The 20,525-nt window shown below is 34.1% G+C and overlaps 1 protein-coding gene across 4 annotated transcripts in view; it reads left to right on the top strand.

Annotated features, from left to right (window-relative positions):
• The window catches only part of Skap2 (src kinase associated phosphoprotein 2), a 179,519-nt gene that overhangs the window by 120,621 nt on the left and 38,373 nt on the right, over positions 1 to 20,525 (top strand). For all 4 annotated transcript variants that reach the window (XM_063239690.1, XM_003467941.5, XM_063239698.1 and 1 more), the window contains 3 exons: positions 5,960 to 6,084; positions 6,970 to 7,033; positions 7,462 to 7,599. In XM_063239690.1, coding sequence (XP_063095760.1) covers positions 5,960 to 6,084; positions 6,970 to 7,033; positions 7,462 to 7,599 — 327 coding nt within the window. The remainder of the gene's footprint in view (positions 1 to 5,959; positions 6,085 to 6,969; positions 7,034 to 7,461; positions 7,600 to 20,525) is intronic.

Raw genomic sequence — 20,525 nt, 5'->3', positions numbered from 1 at the left:
GCATATTTTTAGGAAACAGTGTGAAATAGTTGACACAGCAAGCCTTTAAAATCAGGCTTACTCTAGGGTCATGGTTTTTACTATTATTGTTTGTGTGACCATGAGTTTGTTAATTTAAGGGTTTCTCATAAGTGCTAGAGATATATATCTTCTGTCATTTAAAATTATTACAAGGTATATATAAGATATGCTACATTGAGTTCCTGACGTAGGGAAGGAGCTCAGTAAATGTGAGCTGTCTTTTTGGCAGTTTTAAAAACCCGGAACACAGCTGAAAACCTAAAAGCCAGTGAGAAGGTAGAAGGAAATAGCTGTCATTTAGCCTCATGTATTATGCTTTGTAGGAGATCAGAGCCAACTGCTTTTTATCTTGAATGTACTGAATTAGAATTGTGTAAAATTAAGTTACTGACTTAATGGATTTCATTATCTAGTTTCTCCTAGCAGCCTTCAAGTCTGTAGACATTAAACTCAAGCAACATGATAAAGGCAAGGTTATAGTGTGAAATAGAAGCTGAGAGAAATTTAATAGAGGGACAGATACTTCAGAAATCCTCAGGGCATCAGTGTGGTATAATATAAAAATGAATACTCAAAGTGATACTGCTAGATTGTCAAGAAAATACTAAATTATGTTAAAAGACATTGTTTGAGAAGTTAAGGAAGTATATATTTTAGAAAGATTTCCATCACAATGACTAAAATTTTACATTTGCCACTTACGGGAATAAGCTTCTGCTATGTGAAGCTCACATAGATTATATATATATATATATATATATATATATATATATATATATATATATATATTACTGGTCTTTCAGAGTTTTGCATAAATAAACTTATATGACCTTATTTCCTGTTTGACTGGCATTTTGCTGTTGTTGACAATCTATGTCAAGTCAACAGGTGTTACTGAAACTGTCCCAGAAAGCATGTGGAACTAATGTATAAATTTTTATGGATAACCACGTAATGCTGGATTTTCTGTCCATAAAAGAAGCTGATACGAAGGGAGAAGAGCAGGTCTCACTATAGCTGTATTTGTCCATTTCATGTCTTAGCCTGCCAGTCCCATACTGACTAGTGAGAAACATGGCCACTTTATGGTTATGGTTTTGTAAAATCTATGAGTTTCTTTCTATTCAACTTTTCTTCTTCTACGTCCTAGTCCAATTGGCTATTTATATGAATATCCTCCAATATAAATAATCTACTGAACACCTTTAGGTGTTTCATTTTTACTTGAACAGTACTATCTTGTGTTCTACAGACGTGGATCTGTCTCTCACAAAATGACATTTTCTTCTGTTATATCTTTGAATATTGACACTATTTTGTTACTCATTTTTCAGAGCACTCAGTTTTCTTATATTGTATTTTTGTTAGTCTTCTTTGTCTATCATATTTTTCACTTCTGTCCTTTACTCTTTTTTTCTACCTGCTGAGTTTTTCAAGTGTATTTAATTTTCAACAATGTTAATTCTAATTTTTATTACTTGATTTCTAATTCATTGTTTTGCTACTGCATTTTTTGTTTCCTTATTCCCCCCCCCCCGTTATTTTGCTGAGTGCATTTCAATTTCTGTCTTAACCATTTCTCTGTATTTATACTACATTGTTTCACCTTTAATCTCTTTAAAATTTGTAGTATTGCTTTTTCATATAATAGGTGTGAAAACAATAGTCTAATGCTTACTTTGGTTTCTCTTAGTTTACTTATGTTTTCTTTAGCTCAAGTGCTGTGGTATGTCTTCGATTCCATGATATAGTGGTATCATGAACTTAATTCTTTACACAATTCTGGTTGATTGGATGAGCTCTGATTCAAATTCAATGTTTAGTTTCAATGTTGACTATACAGGGAAATTTGGTTCAGTTTGTGTTCAACTCAGTTTGTGACCAGAATTGTGGAATTTAGTTTGTGAACTGGGACACTACTGTATATTCCTGACACCAATGTTTGCTTTTCCCTTTTACTCATATTTAAACAACAGTATGTTTATGTTACTGGAAATGCTTAGCATAACTTGGATTCATGGCTTCTCTCTGGTTCTCCTCTTAGAAGAATGAAAAGATCTGATATTTGGCCTCATAGCATATTTCTGAAAGTGTTTTCTGAAGTGGATCTAATAGTGTTAAGTTGGAGGGTATCTGTTGATTTTGTAGCTTGGTTATGTTATTCTTAGATAATCTAGCATAAGGAACCACCCACCCCTTACCCTACTACGAAAATTAGCACTTACGTGCTGATTTTACATCTCCAGATGTAGACTCTAGTCCTTACGTTTCCCACTATGTTCACACTAGGTTGAAAAGAATTTTAGGCCAAAATTTCAGATAGAGAAGTATGGGCTGTAGATCTAATGCCCTGATGAGTGGAATGATTGAGCTCTTGTGCAGCAGGGAAAGCCGTTCTTCCAAGTCTGGTCCTTGAAAACTCTGAGGGAGTTTAAATCTTGCAAAAGTGTCCTAGATGGCTTAGGTATTTTGCCTGGGATTACTTCCAGTTTTTGTAGCATGAATTAAATTCCTTTTTCAGTCTAATAGACCATTGATTAGTTTGTGTGGCATACTTGAAGTTGTATAGTTGGCATGTGTATATGTGTGTGTTAATTTCAGTTGGAAGGTGGGCACAGTCTTGTAAAAGTGGTATTAGGTTTTGTCTCAGCATACTTATAGTGCTACCTGGATTGTTTAAAGTGCTCAGTTAAAAACTGGTCAAATGCATGAAAAAAATCTTTTAATGTTTGAGAATTTTTGAAGAACTAACTATATATAACTGTTTATTATTTTACTACTTTTCTCCAATATTCTTCTAGTTGCATATTTTGTAAAATATATTCTAGGAATATCAGATTCATTACATAATCTGTGGAAAAGGGCTGTATGCACAAGTAATTTTTGGAAATGCTGCATACTAAATCTTTCTCTTGAAAATCCATTCATTATGTAAATATACTAAAGCCCTTTAAAAAAGACATGCCTATATAATCTGGGCTCATGCAACTATTTAAAACAAAAACTTAATTTTAATTCAGCAATATTATAGTTTCTCTCTAGATGTTAACCAACGCCTCATGCAGTCATGAGAGGTGGGCCTTCTAGGGTGGCTGAGTCTAGCACTTGTGATTGGTTCATTGTCAAGTGCTGAGACTGGCAATGTGAGTGCTGGACCCACCCAGGAGTGGGTAGCTGGCATACAATATAATGAAGGGAAGGAGGCATGCTTTTCCTTGTTTAGCCTGTTCACTCTTGGTCACTTGCAGCTTCCATGAATGATTGTCCCTTAGCTATGCCTTAGAACCAGCTGAGTAGGGACTGAAACCTCCAACAACTGTAAGCTAAATAAACCTTTCTTTCCTTAATTTTGGACATCAGGTATTTTGTCTCAGTAATGAGAGAAAAGTGACCAACACAAGCAATAAGCTTCCCAAATATATTTGATCACAAAAAATCTGTTGTGTTGCTTTCTATTACTGAGAATAATGACTTAAAGGAGGAAAGGTTTATTTTGGCTTACAGTTTCACAGGTTCCAGTTTATGGTCAGCTGGATTCATTGTGATGGGCCTGTAGTGAGCAGATGATCATGGTGGAGAAGCGTGGTGGAACAGTGCTGCTGGTCTCCTGGCAGCCAGGTAGTAGGAAGTGAGAGATCCAGAGAGGAAGGAGCCAGGAAATGTACAGTCCCCGAGGTCATTCCTCTGTGCTCCATTACCTTCAATTCGACCCTGCTTCTAAGTTTCCATCAGCTCCCAATAATACCTTCAAGAAATGAATCCATCAATAGATGGATCCACTGATGAAGTTATAGCCCTTATGATCCAGTCACCTTCAAGAAGCCTCACCTCCAAACGTATGAGTCTTTTAGGGGACATTTTATATTCAGCTGTAACACTTTTTAATAACTCTTAGAAAACACTTTGGGAAGTGCTATAATTTTTAAGCTATAGTTTTTAAAAACCTCACAGAGTTTATTTTAGACTTTTTAATCAAATAAACTTCAAATTTTTGAAGTTGAATTTTTTTCAGCCATCAGATATATAAATTATGACTAAATATAATTAGATTGCCCAGGTTTAAGACAATAATTTCTATTTTTTTTATTTGGCCTTTGGAAAAAGATTATCTTCATGATATTTCAAAGATGTATATTACTTTGGGTAGTAAATTAGCTTATTTAAGAAAAGGAAATACAGATTTTAATTGGTGCCCTAAGCTGAGAGAACCCTTGTCTTTTCTGTATACCCAAAATACCCAATGCCCAAAGTCAGGAAGGAAAGGTTTATTTACTTCACAGTTTTTAGAGATTTTAATTCACAGCTGGCTGACTTTAAGACAGGGTGGCACAAGGTAGATGGACACTGTTCATGGTGATGGAAAACAGCAGAAGCAGCAAGAGAGAAGAGTGAGACAAGCCTCTTTCTATTTCTGATATCGTATTGGTCTACCAGGATTAGGGTGGTGCCAATCCAATCAGTGGACTGATCCAGCAGTCACCCACCCTTCATATCAACACACTTAATCCCAGCATTGCACTACAAATCAGCTATATACTCTAGATCCAACCACCTCTGAACAAAACCCACCCCCAGTGAGGGAGGCTTGGAGGACATCTAGGCACAAGCCATAACTACCCTCTACCCTCTGTTGTAGAAGCATTTCCATATTTCCCCTGGGCTCAATAGGAGAGACAGTTTGACAGTCTTTACTCATGGTTTTGCATGTTATCTTGGGGAGTAAACCTATTGTTATGCAGAGTTTTTACCAAAATGATAGGGCTGGCCAGGCATGATGGCTAGCAGGAAGTTGAGACAGGAGAATTGCTAGTTTGAACTCATCCTGGTAAATTTAGCAAAGCATTCCTCAAAATAATAGTATTTTAAAAACTAAAAAAAGTTGGGGATGTAAATCAACATTCCCTAAATTTCATCCCCAGTACTGGGGGTGGGGACAGAGATAGTTACAACTGAGTGAAGTAGGAAAGTTGATTAATTTTATTTTGATTCAAAGTATTACATTCTTTGTTGCATTTCTACTTTGTCTTTAAGATAATATGTGATCAATAAGCAAGTCATTTTGCTGTCCGGGCTACCCCATAAGATGGGCTACCCCCCATCTTCTCATTTTAATTTTGAAACAGAGTGTCACTGAGAGAAAGGTCTCTGACCTGCAGTCCTCCTGTCTCAGCCTCCAGTGACTGCATTACGGTCAGATCATCGTGCGACTCTTCATCCTGTGTGTTTCAGTGTCTTTACACTAGTTCTGGCTGTTGCACAACAGTTTAAGAAACCTCTTTCTATTCATTTTTTTGAAACCAATGTTTCTGTACTTGCTTTTCTACTCTTTTCTGAGTACTTTGTTTTGCTTCATATCTGTTTTATAAATAGTAGCTTTTGTTGTTGTTTTGCTTTGACATTTACAGTTTGTACCTAGTTAGGAGATTTTTTTTTTAAGAAAAGTTTTGTTTTAGAGCCTCTTTTTTGATAGTGTTGATAATGTGGAGGGGTTGGTAAAAGGAGATATTGGTAAGTAAAGCCCAACAAGTTTCAACTAAACAAGTTTTCTGACTAGCTCCCTAGATCTGATTTGTAGTAAATTTGTAGCAGATTGCCTAGTTCAAATTCTTAGATTTTTTTCCTTACATTCAAAGTCTTACTTTTAGACTTTTTTCAACAGCCATTATCCTATGGACTTTTCCCACCAATTCTCTAAAATACCATTTTTTGATGCAATTTTCCCAAATACTGACATATTTTACAATTATAAATTGTATTAAGTATTGTATAAAGTATTATATATTGTATAAAGTATTATAAATACTTAAACATGGTAAGTATTTTATTACTGAAGCAGTATGAGCATACAATAGTCTAAGAGTTCACAAAAATCTAAATAAAAGATAATTAGGCATTTGCATTCAGTGCAATAGATAAAATTCTGTTTTATCTTCAACAGACAAACAGCAGAAAGGTGGATTTGCAATAGATGGCTATGATGTCAGGATGAATAACACCCTTAGGAAGGATGGGAAGAAAGATTGCTGTTTTGAAATCTGCGCTCCTGATAAACGTGTCTATCAGGTTGGAGTTTTTATGTTGCCTTGAAATTAGGTTGATAAGATGTTCTGATTTCATTTATAGAGACATTAACATTTCGTTAAAACAGCTCTCCCTGACATGTTAATAATAATAATAATAAAAAATACTGGGTTTTATATATTGAAAATTCATATAAGTGGAAATATACTTTTAAAAATTCAGATTAGTTCAAGTGATATCTTCTTGGAAAAGATCAAGTGAATATATGATTTATCAATTACTCCACATGTAGCATTTCATCTATCTTAAAAGAATTATGTGATTTCCTAGAAGAATTACATACCAGAAAGAGTAAAATTATCAAAGAAAAAATATTAAAGTGTTAATGCATATTGTATTGCTTAAGGGTGCGGGAGAAAATGAAGATAAAGACATGGATCAGCTTTGCAATTCAAGAGCTATCAGCTAGGCATCAATATGGAATGTATGTTTAATAAGTTTTAAATATCTGAGATTGCAGTTGAAAGCTAGTTAATTAAGTTGTCAGGTAGTGTGTTGGAATCTGACAAGAACATTTTTAAGAAAACTGTACCCAGCAGTCTAAAGAAATTCATGGGTGTCTTCTAATTGTCAAGGGCAAATTTTGTTCATCAGTTCTGTCTTTGACATTGATGAAGAGAAGCAGCTTTTTTTCCTGCACAGCTGCCAGCTGCTGATCAGAGTTTCAAATCCATCATCCTCTGCTTCAATTACATAAATTTGTCAAAATTAACTGTACATTATAAGAAGCATCCTTGCAAGGAAAGTACCACTAGACATGAAAAGAATTACTAATCGTCTCAAAGAAATGATAAGAATGCAACATTCCTTTATTTCTACGGTGGTGATTTTTATTCTTATTGTTTGTTGTTTTTTTAATTTTATTAGTTTACAGCCACTTCTCCTAAAGATGCAGAAGAATGGGTGCAGCAGCTGAAATTCGTATTGCAAGGTAAGAGCATTGGTTGTATATGTAATCACAGTTGTTCAGCACTAAATAACTGAGTAATTTTGGTTTTTATATAGAAGGACTTAATGACTTCTATGAAAATATCCACAGAACATGATTGGTATTAATGGAGACCATTCAGTTCTAATTTATAAAAGTATTTTTACCATAAATCATCATTTACTGACCTTTCCCATTGGTTCACAAATTGATTTTAAAGTGTCTTGAATAAAAGATGTAGCACATAACAGTATTATGGTTACTTTGTTTATTTAGGAAATACAATTTTTAAAGTCTTTGGCAAATTAATTTTTAAAATATTTTAAAGAATACAGCACAGAACAGTACTGTTACTTTGTTTATTTAGAAAATACAATTTTTAAAGTCTTTTCCAATGTTTTAAAATTTGCTTTGTGAATTGCATTTTGTAGATATGGAATCTGATACTATTCCTGAGGATTATGATGAAAGAGGAGAGGTGTATGATGACGTTGATCATCCTCTACCAATCAGCAGCCCACCAATAAGTACTCATCCAATAGAAGAGGAAATATATGAGGAACTTCCAGGTATTTATTTTCTGGTGATTCATATAAAGGAAATAGGTTCTTTTATGTGTGTGCACTCATGTGCACGCCTCTGTATGTATGTGTATAATTTGTCATCATGTTGACAACTTGAGTAGAAAATAGTGAGCTAGTAAGAGCAAGGACAAAGAGAACCTTCAAAACTATTTTGCAGAAAGAGTTCTGCTTGAAATATTTCAAGTGAGTGGACTTAGACTTATGAAAAGTGAACAGAATGTTAAAATGAAGCAGATACAATCTTAATCTCTTGGGACGTTTGGCTCATTAGCATTGTTTATGCTACATAATTTTTTAATTAAAAAATTGACTTGCCTTACAGTTTTCTCCACCAACTCACACATCATTTTTTATTTATACATCTTGGAACTTCCATTAACCAGAAGTTCCATGCACACCCCATATGTCAACTTCTGCCTATCTATTCCTCCTTACTGTGCATTGTCTTAAGGAAATGTTGTTGGACTAACAACAAAGGTCTTTTGAGGCTTAAGGTCATCTTACTGATATTTTAGCCTGAAATCAAAACATTTTCTTACTGTAAATATTTGGACTTGGTTTAGAGCTTACATGCTTCAGTGCTGTTGATTACTTATGGCTACCATTGAGTTTTGAGAATCAACCTAAAGCAGAAAGATAGGCATCTAAAATTCAGGATTCTTAGGCTATAACAACATTCAGGGAACTGCATTGCTAATACTCCAGGTTGCAATAAGCCTTTTTCTATTAGAAAATTTAAAGTTAGAGAGGAAAAATAGTGAATACACAATGTAAGTGAGATTTAACTAACATGTAGAGAGGCTAGTTTTCTCCTACTAGAACAATTTAATGACAATATAAACTTTTAAAATTATTTCAGAAATACTTATGATGTTCCAAATTAATGTACAAATGGCACTTTCAGCATAGTCAGGAAAGCTTAATAATTAAAACATGGTCTTTAGAGTAAAATTTTAAAATTCTAAACAGTATCATTTATTAGTTCAATGCCCTTATAAGATAATTTCTTCATCTATAAAATAGGGGAAATGAGAGATAATTCAACACAGTGCTTGGCTTATATAAACTCACAATAAATAGTAATATCATTTTTATTTTTATTATTATCATATGTGGCAAACTCTTCAGATGCTTATATAATGGTATGGTAATGGTTTCTGGCCAAGTAATATTAATTGCAACTATTATAAATTCAAGATATGAAAACTGTGCATGGAGTCTGTGAGTTGTCTTTTGCTACCCCACAGGAAGATGATTAGTACAAAGTATATTTCTATTGCGTACAAAGTATATTTCTATTGTGTATTTATAGCCCTTTCCTTTATGGTTTATGATAAGCATATGGCATCTGCTATAGCACAGTAACTCTCAGGTAGGAAAAAATAGTCTTTGGCTACTTATTTTTAGTCACACCATATGATTAATTCAGTTCATTGCAATGTTTAAAATACTTGAAACAACTCACAAGAATATAGGCTGATGAAAAAAGAAGCATGTACTACCTTTAAACATATTATTGCCAGTTTTTGTGTTGCATTACAATTGTGGAATTAACTATTAAGTTCTGTTTCTTTAACTTTACTGTTGTGTCCTATCACCCAAGGAATGAAATGAGAATAAACATAAAATATTCATAGTTATCTCCCGAACAAAGACCAAGAAAGATCTGTAAGTAGCTTGACATTTTAAAAATATGAAACATCTTTCATTATCTTTCACTACAGATCTTCTTTTTTTTTTGTTTTGTTCTTTGGCCTGAGGCCACATAATTGCTGGAAATACTGGTTACTCTTTAAGCAGTGTTACCTCTTACTGTGGTACTAGGAGAAATTTAAGCTGCTCAGGGATTTCTTTGTCACTGCCTGAGATCCCCAGTTGCTGTACAGTGATTGAGCTTGATAGAGCCTGCAACTGTGCCCCTGGGAAGGGAGCTGAAGGCAGCTGTGGAATGTCTGGTGCTTCTTTCTTCCCCAGTGTAACTGAGAGCTGCTTCAACATCTGCACAGTTGAGCAAGTTTGGAGAGTTTCAGCCAGCAGCTACAGAGGGAATTTTTCTAGTGAGGCCCCAAAGTTATCTCAGAGTTAACAGGTTTTGCTTACTTAAATATCAGAAATAGAAAAGTAACTTTTAAAATTTAAAAATAGTCTTTCAGGCTAAGAATTAAGCTCATTGCTCTTATTTCTGTGAAACTTGGCTCTACTTTTGAGATGAGGGTGAGTGCTGAGAACAGTAGAAAGGAGCACACTGACAAACTGTTGATATTTAGTTCTCTACAAAGAACTATGTGTCTCTGAAATCTGACCGGTTAACTTCTCAGAACTGAACCATTTCAACATAATTTTCTTCCAAATTACATATTATTGAAAAATAATCCTCTTAAGTTGAGAGATGAGGTATACAGATGTATTTGAAGGAAAATCTAAACACTGAACATGCTGCTTTAAATCACTAAACTGAGAAAGTTCAGTGTTTTAAGTCTCAAGAGTAAGAAGAAAACATTATTTAAAAATTATATTGCAAAATATTCCTTGAAAAAATGTTTATAATTCTATGGGAGTATGAATAGTTTCATTGTAATTGTTTTTTAGTTAGAATATTCTAATGTTATTATAGTACCTTCCCTTAATTTCTTGTTTATTAATTTTTAACTAACTTCATAAAAGAATAACAATACATTTCTAGATTTCTTTGTGTTTAGAGTACATAAAAATATGTGCAGATGAGTTGAAGGAGTGATATTTCTGGGAAGTATTAAAGTACTTGGATTTTCTTCAAATACCTTAATGCTTTAACATCTTTTATGTTTTTTTACTTAATAGCATAGGCCAGTCAAGTTTGCATACATTGTGCTAATACTACAGCATATTTTTGTTTGCCATCTAACATATTAGTCAAAGTATATTAAACTGTTTTATAATATAGTAATGAGTTCATATAGCTTAGCACAAATTCAAGAATTTATTGGTTATTTTTTCATTAAATCTACAGAGGAACATTTTTGTCTGATTTTGACTCCTGAAGGCAAGAAACTATACTTGGAATACTGCTACAGAAATCAGCATAACTTACTCTTTCCTTCTAGTTACTGTGTCATTTGATTTTTTTTTTCCTTTAATGGTATAAACAGCAATAGCAAAAACATTTCTTTGGATGTAGAACAAAATTACCCTGAAAACAAGAATGGTAACTGCTCATCAGCCTACTCACTCTACAGCTTTCAGGGGAATTCCACTTGAGATGAACTGGTGAGTGGACTGGAGGAGAGAACGCATATTAAGCAGGAAGATGAATTTCTGTTCCATTGACCTATTTTTTTTTAAAGAGTGAATTCAGTTTTTAAAAAATCGCAATGGCAGATTGAACTATTTTGAGCCAGAAAAGGATATTTTTTCTTTCTTTCTTTATTTTTTTGGTCATTCAATTACACTTAAATTTATTCAGTCCAACTATCTACATTTATAATGAAATGTAAAGTAAAATGAAGCTGTAAATGTTTCAATGAAACTATCATGTACATATAAAAAAGGACTATTTGAGTGCTTAAATTTGAAACAATTTCCAGCAAATAGGCAAAAATGCAAATTTAATCAATAAGTAGTTACAAACCCTCCAATATATTTTAGCCTTATTTTCTTCCTGAATAATTCTCACTCATATATGAAGTTTTTATTAACAGAGATCCTACAACCTTTGGATACTAGTATTGCTCTAACGATGGTAGGTCTTGACTTCAAACAATTTTTCTCATTTGTTTTTTGGAATGCGATGGAAAGACATCAATTAGTTTTCATTGAGCTACTTTATTCAACATCTCAAGATTATTAGTCTAGGTAGCATTTTTTCTTAAACTGTGATATTTAATTACACAGTTATTAAGTATGGTGTGGGGTTTTTGTTTGTTTATTTTTTGTACTGAGAATAGAACTCAGGACTTTGTGCTTGCCAGGCAGAAGCTGGGTGACAGCTATATGCCTGGCCCCAATATGCTGATATTGTACCCTAACATACAGTATTATAAATACTTTCCCCAGGTAGGTATCTAGATTAGAATCACGTATTTGGATTATTTCAGCTCCAAACTCTGCAGAGAAGATTATCTAAAGTTATGAAAAAATAAAACATCCATACCTTAGGGTTACTGCTGTTTGTTTATATTTTTATCTTTACTGAGCATAGATATGTCTTTCACAGTTCTTTATGTTGTCTGTTTCAGAATATTATTCTGCTTATCATGTAGCTTTTCTGTACTTTGCCATTGGCATTCCAAACAACTTCATTAAGAGATGACTTATTAAGACCTATTAAGACATATTAGGACCTGAAATATCTATGTACATTTGAAGTATGTGGTTTCAGGTAGAAATATAAAATGACCCATTTTTGCAATTGGATCTATATCAGAAAGAGAACAGAAAAGAAAAGTAGACAATATAAGAACTGGTAAACATAAAAATAGATAAAATGTGTGCAAGCAACTTATGTTAAAATAAACCTTATTTTTTAATTTAAAGAGGTGAGACTAAATTTTAATTACTAATTAAAGTTAGCTGGGGCAAGGTGGAGACATGGGATAGTGAAGCACACTAAGTGCTGTCCTGCTGAGGAAGGAGAAGAGCAGTAGTGAGTAACTTTAGCCTTTTAAGGAAATACATGTTGAAATTTCAAAATAGGTTTTAAAAAAAAGTAAAAATGTAGTCCTAAGTTTCCTAAATCATAGAATGAAGTAAAAAGTGACCACATAAGAATTTGTACACCCTAAAGAAGGCAGGAAATAAGAAAATGGAGTGAGGAGAAAATATGACAAAGTAAAATGTACTATAAGAGTAATTATAGTAAATGTAACTTTATTATCTATTAAAAGAGATGATCACATTCAATGCCTTTAAAAATTCTAGTGGTGTTCACCTTAGAGGAGATATTCCTGAAATAAATCACATAAATAGTTCATTCACAACAGAATAATCAGAGAAACTGAACATATAAAATACCAACAAATTTCAATGAATCTGTGTTATACACACTATATTCTTTACAATGAAATTTCATTAGAAGCCAGCAGTATTACAGTGTTAAAAATACCCCAATAACTCTATGTTTGGAGGCTGAAAAATAAACTCATGAATAGTCCATGAATTAAAAGAAGAGATCCCAATAGAAATGTCAAAATATGTAGTTGTGAAAGAGAATTAAAATAGTACAGATAAAAATTTGTGACTTTGTGCTGTCACCTATATTTAGGGGAATAAATAAAATAAGTGGGAGAATTAATTACTGAAGAACTAGAAACATGAGAATCTGAAAAAAATGACTAATTGGAATGAGTAGAGACAGAACAAAAAATGGAGACTTTAACAAGAGAAAAAGGCTCTATGTATAAAGATCAGATTTTTAAAAGGAACTCAGTGGAATCATTAGAAATTGTTAATGGTTTAGATTATCTAGCCCCTGAACTCTAAATTTTCAGGCTCACATTTTTATATTAGGTAGAATACATGTGAAAAGTTCTGAACCAGAAGGTAAGTGAATATCAAACACACTCTTATCAGAGAAAAATGCTGACATTAATAAAGCAATAAGAATTATTATAGAACTGGGCTATTAAGATTTTCCCGAGTACCTTAAATGAAGACTCTTAACCCTGTGCCAGAGGGTCAGATAGATACTCAAAATTGCAGATTTTATGTCTGTACCCAACCCAGTGCTTTATCATTTACCACCAAGAAATCTCAACAATTAAAGGCACAGCTCCCAAATACCTTCATATGAGACCTTTTAACTGTAATCTTCATTCTGTATATATAACTTGTCTCCCATGTCGAATATAAACAGATTGTAACTAGCTTTTGCAATTAATTCTTCCATGTTTTCAAGAAGGCAGAATATGATAAAGTTTGAAGTACCCTCACAAAAATGTGTTGCTTTTTTAGTCCCAGAAACCAGCCTTGTCATTCACTCCCTCCTCGCCCTCCATTCTCTTTTCTCCCTGCTCCCCCACCCCATGAACATACATCTACAGAGGCAGCGGGCAGCAGGAGAGTATCAAGCTTCACTATTTTTGCAGATAGGTCAGCTGGGAATATCAACTTCCTAAGAGTACTTGGCTGCTTACTTTAAAGCAATGATTAATAAGAATGGACAAGTTCAACAAAATGTCAGTGATAAATATAAGCACTCTTCATATCTGGCCTCAGAAAGCACTGCCATTGAGCAGTGCAAAGCTTTCAACAAAGTGGGAAGAAATCCAATCTAAATTAAGCTTAAGTGAAATTTTACCTTGATTTTGTTTCAAAGAAAACATTCTTTTATAGATTTGTTCCTCTTTATTAGAACTTAGTCAGAATTCTTACAAAGAAATAACAACTCCTTATAGCTACTTATGCTTTAGCCCCTTTGTTCCTTATTACAGAAGTTGAGATTGGGGCAGAAAATGTTTCTCATAGAAGAAAAACAAAATTCGGTTACAGAGTCTGAGTGGCATTTTTGAGCACTTTTTGGAACCAGATCCAAGCCTCCTGTCTTTGTGTCTGGGCCTTTTTCCACTTTCTTGATCCCAGTTTGTGGAACAGCAGCTTAACTCTGCTTTCTTTAGCATAGAACTTGGGAGAGATGTCTTCATTCCGCATCTCCTTGTCTTGTCACCTGTTCACACTTTAACCTCTGACAGTTTGGTTTTCTGTCCTTAACCTTTAATTAACACAGCTTCTTCAGAGTCATCCAGCACTCTTGGTCCTTACATTGTCTGTGGAAGTTTGATTTTATTGGCCACCCCTTTAGTCTTTTTCTTTAGCCTTCTCCATCTTGTTTTCTTGTTACTTACAATATTTAAAGATATCATCTCAGCACTCTTTTAGATTCTCTGATGCTTCGTGATTCTGATTATTTTAAATTAATTGTTTTGTGATTCATACTTTATTTCTGTAATAGTGAAGCCTTTACCTTTGCATAGTCTTATTATTATGCAATTTATTCATTCAGTAAATATTGAAAGCCCAGTGCATGCCATACTGTGTTCTTGGTGATGAGAGTTTGGGTGTGAAAAAGACAGCGATGGTCTCTATTAAGATAATTATAGATTTCAGAAAGTGCTACAAAGGAAAGGGAGAGGATGATTTAAGAAGGAGTAACTATTTTATATAGCAGAGACTACATAATAAGCAATATTCTTAAGGAAGGGTTGACATTTAAACTGAAACCTCTTGGATAAAACTGGTAAATGCAGAAAACCTAGCAAGATACATTCTCTAGTGATGATGAACCTGTTAGAGCTTTGAACGATACCAAACAACTGGCTGTGGCACACATGCCATAGGTTTGCCACCACTGTTCTGGGCTTTGACGTTGGACGTTGCTATTCAGGGACGAAAAAGGAGAACCAACCAGAGAAAGTAAAATAAGACTGGAGAGAGAGATAAGAGTCAGGTCAAGCGAGGGTCTCTGTAGAGCAGAATCACAGTCCTTTGTGCATAAATGACACTTGAAAAATGTGTAGTGAAATATTAAAGTGAGGCTCAAATGTATAATTATAAAATAATATACATGTTCATAAAATGCTGTTTATTGTGATATAATTTTGGATTTGAAGATTTGTGATAAAAATACGGATTTTTATTTTATACTCTCTCTGAGCTACTTTATAGCTTCCAGTATCATTACGTACAGATAACATATTATTAGAGCAAAGTAAAGCATCTTCACTGAGTGTCTAGTTCTTCAAAAGAATATGATAGCAGTTAACCCATAGAATGTATCAGATATTCCTATTATCTCATTTAATGAACATAATATGTGGTATAGATACTTTTACCATCCTATTTTATAGATCAAGACACTAAAGTATGGGAAGATTCAGTAACTTGATCAGAATAACAAGCTAAGAGGGGACTGAGTTAGGATATGATCCTAGGTATTCTGACTCTGAAGGTCAAGCTCTTAATCAAGAGCAATTATGTCTCTTAACAGAAATACATTGAGAATTTCCTTAGCTAACAAAGTAAGAATGTATTGCCACACATGTAAAAAAGATACCAGGAAAAGTAACATATGTACCAAATATCATCCTCATGTCTGGCTTCTCCTCTGAGCTCTGGTCTCTTGTCAAACTCATACTTAATGTCAAATTCACCATCTTACTTGGTGTTCTTTCTCCTTTCTTTTCTATATCAGTTAAAAGTAGCAGTAGTCACTCAAGCTTAAAACATGAAAATTCAGATTTATCACTGATTGCTTCCTTGATGGACCCATCTCTCCCAGGCTTATCAGTTGCTAGTTACTACTGTATGTCTCTAAAGATCGTCTGTGCTTTACCCTCCATTCACTCAGGCCTATGGATTTCTCTGGATCATTACAAGCACTCCTGAGTGCTCTTCTCACTGTATTTGTGTGTGTGTGTGTGTGTGTGTGTGTGTGTGTGTGTGTGTGTGTGTATCATCTGTTAATCCATTCTGTGTACTGCTAACAGTTTGATGTTAAATTTAATGTGTTCACATTATCTTGCTCAGTAAATTCTGTGGGTCCTCAATGCTGAGTGAACTAAGTCCAAACTCACTGGCTGGGCCCTGACTCCCTTCCATGATCCATTTAAATCTACCAATGTACCATTCTGATCCTAATCCTGCTGTGCAAATCCTTCACTGCTCCAGACAGGTTGAACTCATCACTAATCCTTAGTCCAGTCCTGTGCTTCAGCTCAGTGTCTTCACTGCCTCCATAACACTAGGTACTTTTATTCTACGTCAATGTGTTCAGTTAATGAATTAATTCAAAGATAAAAAGCTAATCAACCAATATATAGATAAAACATTAGTGTTCATTTTCCTATCCAGCCTAAAATTTACTATATTCCAAATGTGTATCACTACCTACAAGCTATAGAGTGGATGCTAAGATGACAGATAAATAGTCCCACTCCATCCCAGTAGTCCCAAACATGCCATCATTTAATTAGAAACAGGCATATAAAATCTTAACTATAAAAAACAATTAAAAATGGCTATCACTTTTTTTTTTAAATCAGTACCGGGGATCGAACTCACAACCGCCTGCTTGCAAGGCAGGTGCTTATGCCATTGAGTTAAATTCCCAGCCCCAAAAATGTATGTCACTCTTAATTCTAAAGTCTAATCATATTACTACATTATCTTGGCCATATTTTCTTATGTGGAACCTTTATAGGTAGTAATTAAACCTTTTATTTTTTGGCATATTCCAGAGTACATAGGTAAGTGCCTTCCCTCTGGGAATTCAGTAATAGTAATGCAGAATATTTAAAGGAGCCCATTAGTTAATTAAGAAAAACTTTCTGTATGATTTTTCTCTCCCTAATAACATCAGTTACTGCAGAATCTCACAGAATTGGTTGCTAAACTGTCTTAGTTTATTGAAATATGACTGATACCTGAAAACTTTATTAAACTCTAGCATTACCATTCCAGTGAAGATAATCTCAAATAAAAAAGCTTATGAAAAGTAATGCATGGGGTGATGAAAAGCTCTAATAGCATCAGTTTTTATAGTATTAAGGGTAAATCATCTGTGAGCAGTGGAACTATCTTGAGTTATCGACTCCCTGTGGTGGGTTGGTCATCTCAAGTGAAGCATTGCCCAGGGAATGACATTCTCTTTTGCTCTGTTTCACTCATTAAAAGACCACAGGTAAAATGGATCTGAAGTGCATGCATCACAACCACGATTTGTAAAAGCCAGTGCCTGCAAGTACAAGTAACAGAGGACTTAGTGTAAACAGCAAGGAAATTATGAATTATGAAAGAATTGTTTTTTCTTTGTTTCTTTGTTTCTTTGTTTCTTTGTCTCTTCCTCTCTTCCTCTCTTTCTCTCTCTCTCTCTCTCTCTCTCTCTCTCTCTCTCTCTCTCTCTCTCTCTTTCCTTAATTTTTTTGACATGGGGTATCACTGAGTAGTTCAAGCTTGTCTTGAACTCACTGTGTAGCCCAAGCTGTCCACACCCTCATGGCTGTCCTCCTACCTTATCCTCCTACAGTTGTGAACCATTATGCTTGAAAAATTATGAATTTTATGCTTAAAAATAACTCAGATGTGAAAAAGTTGCATAAGCAGCTTGAAGGATGGTGAAAGGTTAATAGTCATTAGATAAATGTTTGGGGGAAAATGTTTTAAGTTACCTCTCAAGCCATTACTTTGATTCAGTGAACATAGAGACAGCTCTTGCACACTCAGAGCCATTACACACTTCTATTTCCTTCCTCCACTTAATACCTTTTCCTTCAATGAAGCTAGCTTCTTTTCAGAGCTACAAGTCTTGCTGCTGATTTCACATTCCTGTTATAATACTAGTACACCAGATAACCTCATTTCATTCCCTCGCTGAATTGTCTTCCAGTTCTTGGAAACCTAGTTTGATTAGGTGAGCCAAGCTAAAGATCATCTATACACATACAATAAAATATCTTTTATCCCTAGAATTGTTTAATATATCAGTCAGTATAGATGTCAGAAAAGCAGGTAGATATGCCTGTGAGTTTTGAGCCTGTTTAATATTTCCTAAAAATTCAGCATTCATTTAAAGTTATCCTAAACAGATCAGCTAAAATTCTAATAAGTGAACTGAAAACATAAGCTGCAAAAAGAAATATGAGATGAGAGAAAGAAAAATATACAGTTTTTATGTAAGCAATTCAGTTATTCTTGAGACAAATATTTATTTGACATGTTTATATGTCAGATACTCAAACACTAAGGATACAGTGTTGACTAATATAACAAGAGTTTGTGGAATAAAAATAAATGTAACAAATGAAATAGTTATGCAGAAGTAACCAGAGGCCAAAGAGAAATGATAAAGAACAAAACCCAAGCCAAGGCTGTGGCAGTCAATGGATGAGACCTCTGAAAAGGCCTGTTAGTATATGAGTACTGCTCATATCCAACATGCAGTACATGGTTCTAAACCGCTTTTAGCTTTCTGAAGATGAAAGTAAAATGATTAAGGTGAAGGAGTTTATTAAATAAAAGTCTCTTTAAAAATGCTTAGATGGGATAACAATTGGTATGTTTGGAAGAGGCCAGATTATAGCACAGTTAGTATTACAAAGAAAGATCAGAATTTATATTCACAAAAGGATTAGAAAGAGTTAAATAGAAAAAGACTGAAAAACAACACTTAAGTTATCTCAACATTTAAAACTTTTTTCTTTTTGGCCCCAACAACAACAAAAAAGACTCTCCAAAGGAAGTGGTGGAAGAAACCCCATTGCTTGACACATTAAAAACCAGATGGTCCAAAACTCCAGAAAAATATTCATGCGGGATCCATTTTTCACTGGGTGAAAGCAGAGGGAACAGATTAATGTAGTATGTGGCTTGCATCTCTAGCTTAGCAATGCCATGAAAATAAAGATTTACATTTCCTTAGACTTTCCCTTCACTTTTTGCTCTCCTCCTGCACCTAGAGCATTTGGGTTGCCTTCTGTGAGAGCCGGCCACACAGGAATTGCCTGAGTGCTTGGCTCTTCTGCTAGCTCCCTGTGTTGTGAGATTATTGGGTTTTCTCCCTGCCCCTAGGATGTGGGTTCTGAAAGTGCTTCACATTTGAAGGCTTTGCATTTACTTCTGCCAGAACCTTGGGGGTTTCACAATTTTGTGTTACATTTCTTGGCTTGGGAATTCCACACTTGAGAACTATATACATTTGGATCTCATATTGTGCATTCTTGGGGTTTTGTTTGTCACAGAAACCCACCCTTGACACTTCTCAGAACCTTGGAAAAGCAAAGCGCTCGCCTGTGGCAGCACTGGGTGTTGGGAATCTCTCATTTTACTTTAAGAGAAAGGAAAAAAAAAACAGAAAAAGAGGGTAGAAATAATACAGAATTTCAGAAAAATAAACAGAAATCACTAGTTGATAAGTTACATATTGTCATCTTAGAAATAATTGTTCAAGTTACAAAATTAAAGCATACAAAGTGATATTCAAATAATGACTGCAAAACAGTTCTGCAAACAGTTCTGCTCAGTGGTCCAACAAAAACTTAGTAATATGGTTATCAGTCCTACACACTTGTTTTTTATCTTAAAGAGGGTAAGAAAATGTCAAAACAGAACAAAATAGTTCATAAGGAAACAATTTAAAGAAACACAGATTTCAAAGCAAGTCTACTGGAGATCTTCACTGTCTATCTTATTGTCTCTAGTTTTCTCCTAAATAGTTGTCCCCATCTTCACACACATTGAATATGTACTGAACATTATAGAACTAATCAAATCATTATAGGATGATGAAGGCTTTTTAGGTCTTGAAGATTTGATTTTGGGCAAGTCAATAATGATTACCATAACGTCTCTCATTGTCTTCGAAGTAGCTGTTTTTATCTTCACGTATGCTGAAATTGAACATAAGAGACTAGACTAATATTATTCTCAACAGTGAATAATAGTATTGCTAGATTTTATATCATAATGCTACAGAATTAGCATTGGGTTTCTTAGTGTCTCTTCTCCTTCAAAGTATCTGTTCATTACATCATGTATTATATAATCTGTTCCCGTAAGTAGTTTAGAAATTCTTCCCATGTGTGAATCTCTACATGTATATCTATCCTTTCTGTATTTTAGGGAAAAACAGATCAAAACAAGACAACAAAACAAATTCCTAGAAAACATGAAATGAAAAAGATATATAAGACCACAATATTAGGTAATCTACGATAGTTGCTATGCTTTCTCTTGTTATTTTCAATAGAATTGTCCATATCATCAGGCATTATATAGTTAAGCATAGCATTACATAGCTATTTTTGTAAAAACACATCTTTGGAGACATTGTAGGACTTGAAAGCAGTTAATAATCAAAACTGGAATGGGTATCTTTTACATCTTGTCCTCTTCAGAGTAGTTGTCTCTATTCTTAGACTCAATACCATCAAGCATACCAAATT

The sequence above is a fragment of the Cavia porcellus genome, unplaced genomic scaffold, assembly GCF_034190915.1.
Source record: "Cavia porcellus strain 051 isolate PalLab524CR breed Dunkin Hartley unplaced genomic scaffold, mCavPor4.1 scaffold_2, whole genome shotgun sequence".
NCBI classification, from domain to species: domain Eukaryota; kingdom Metazoa; phylum Chordata; class Mammalia; order Rodentia; family Caviidae; genus Cavia; species Cavia porcellus.
Note: the sequence above shows the minus strand (reverse complement) of the source record. Positions and strands in the feature narration are given on the sequence as shown.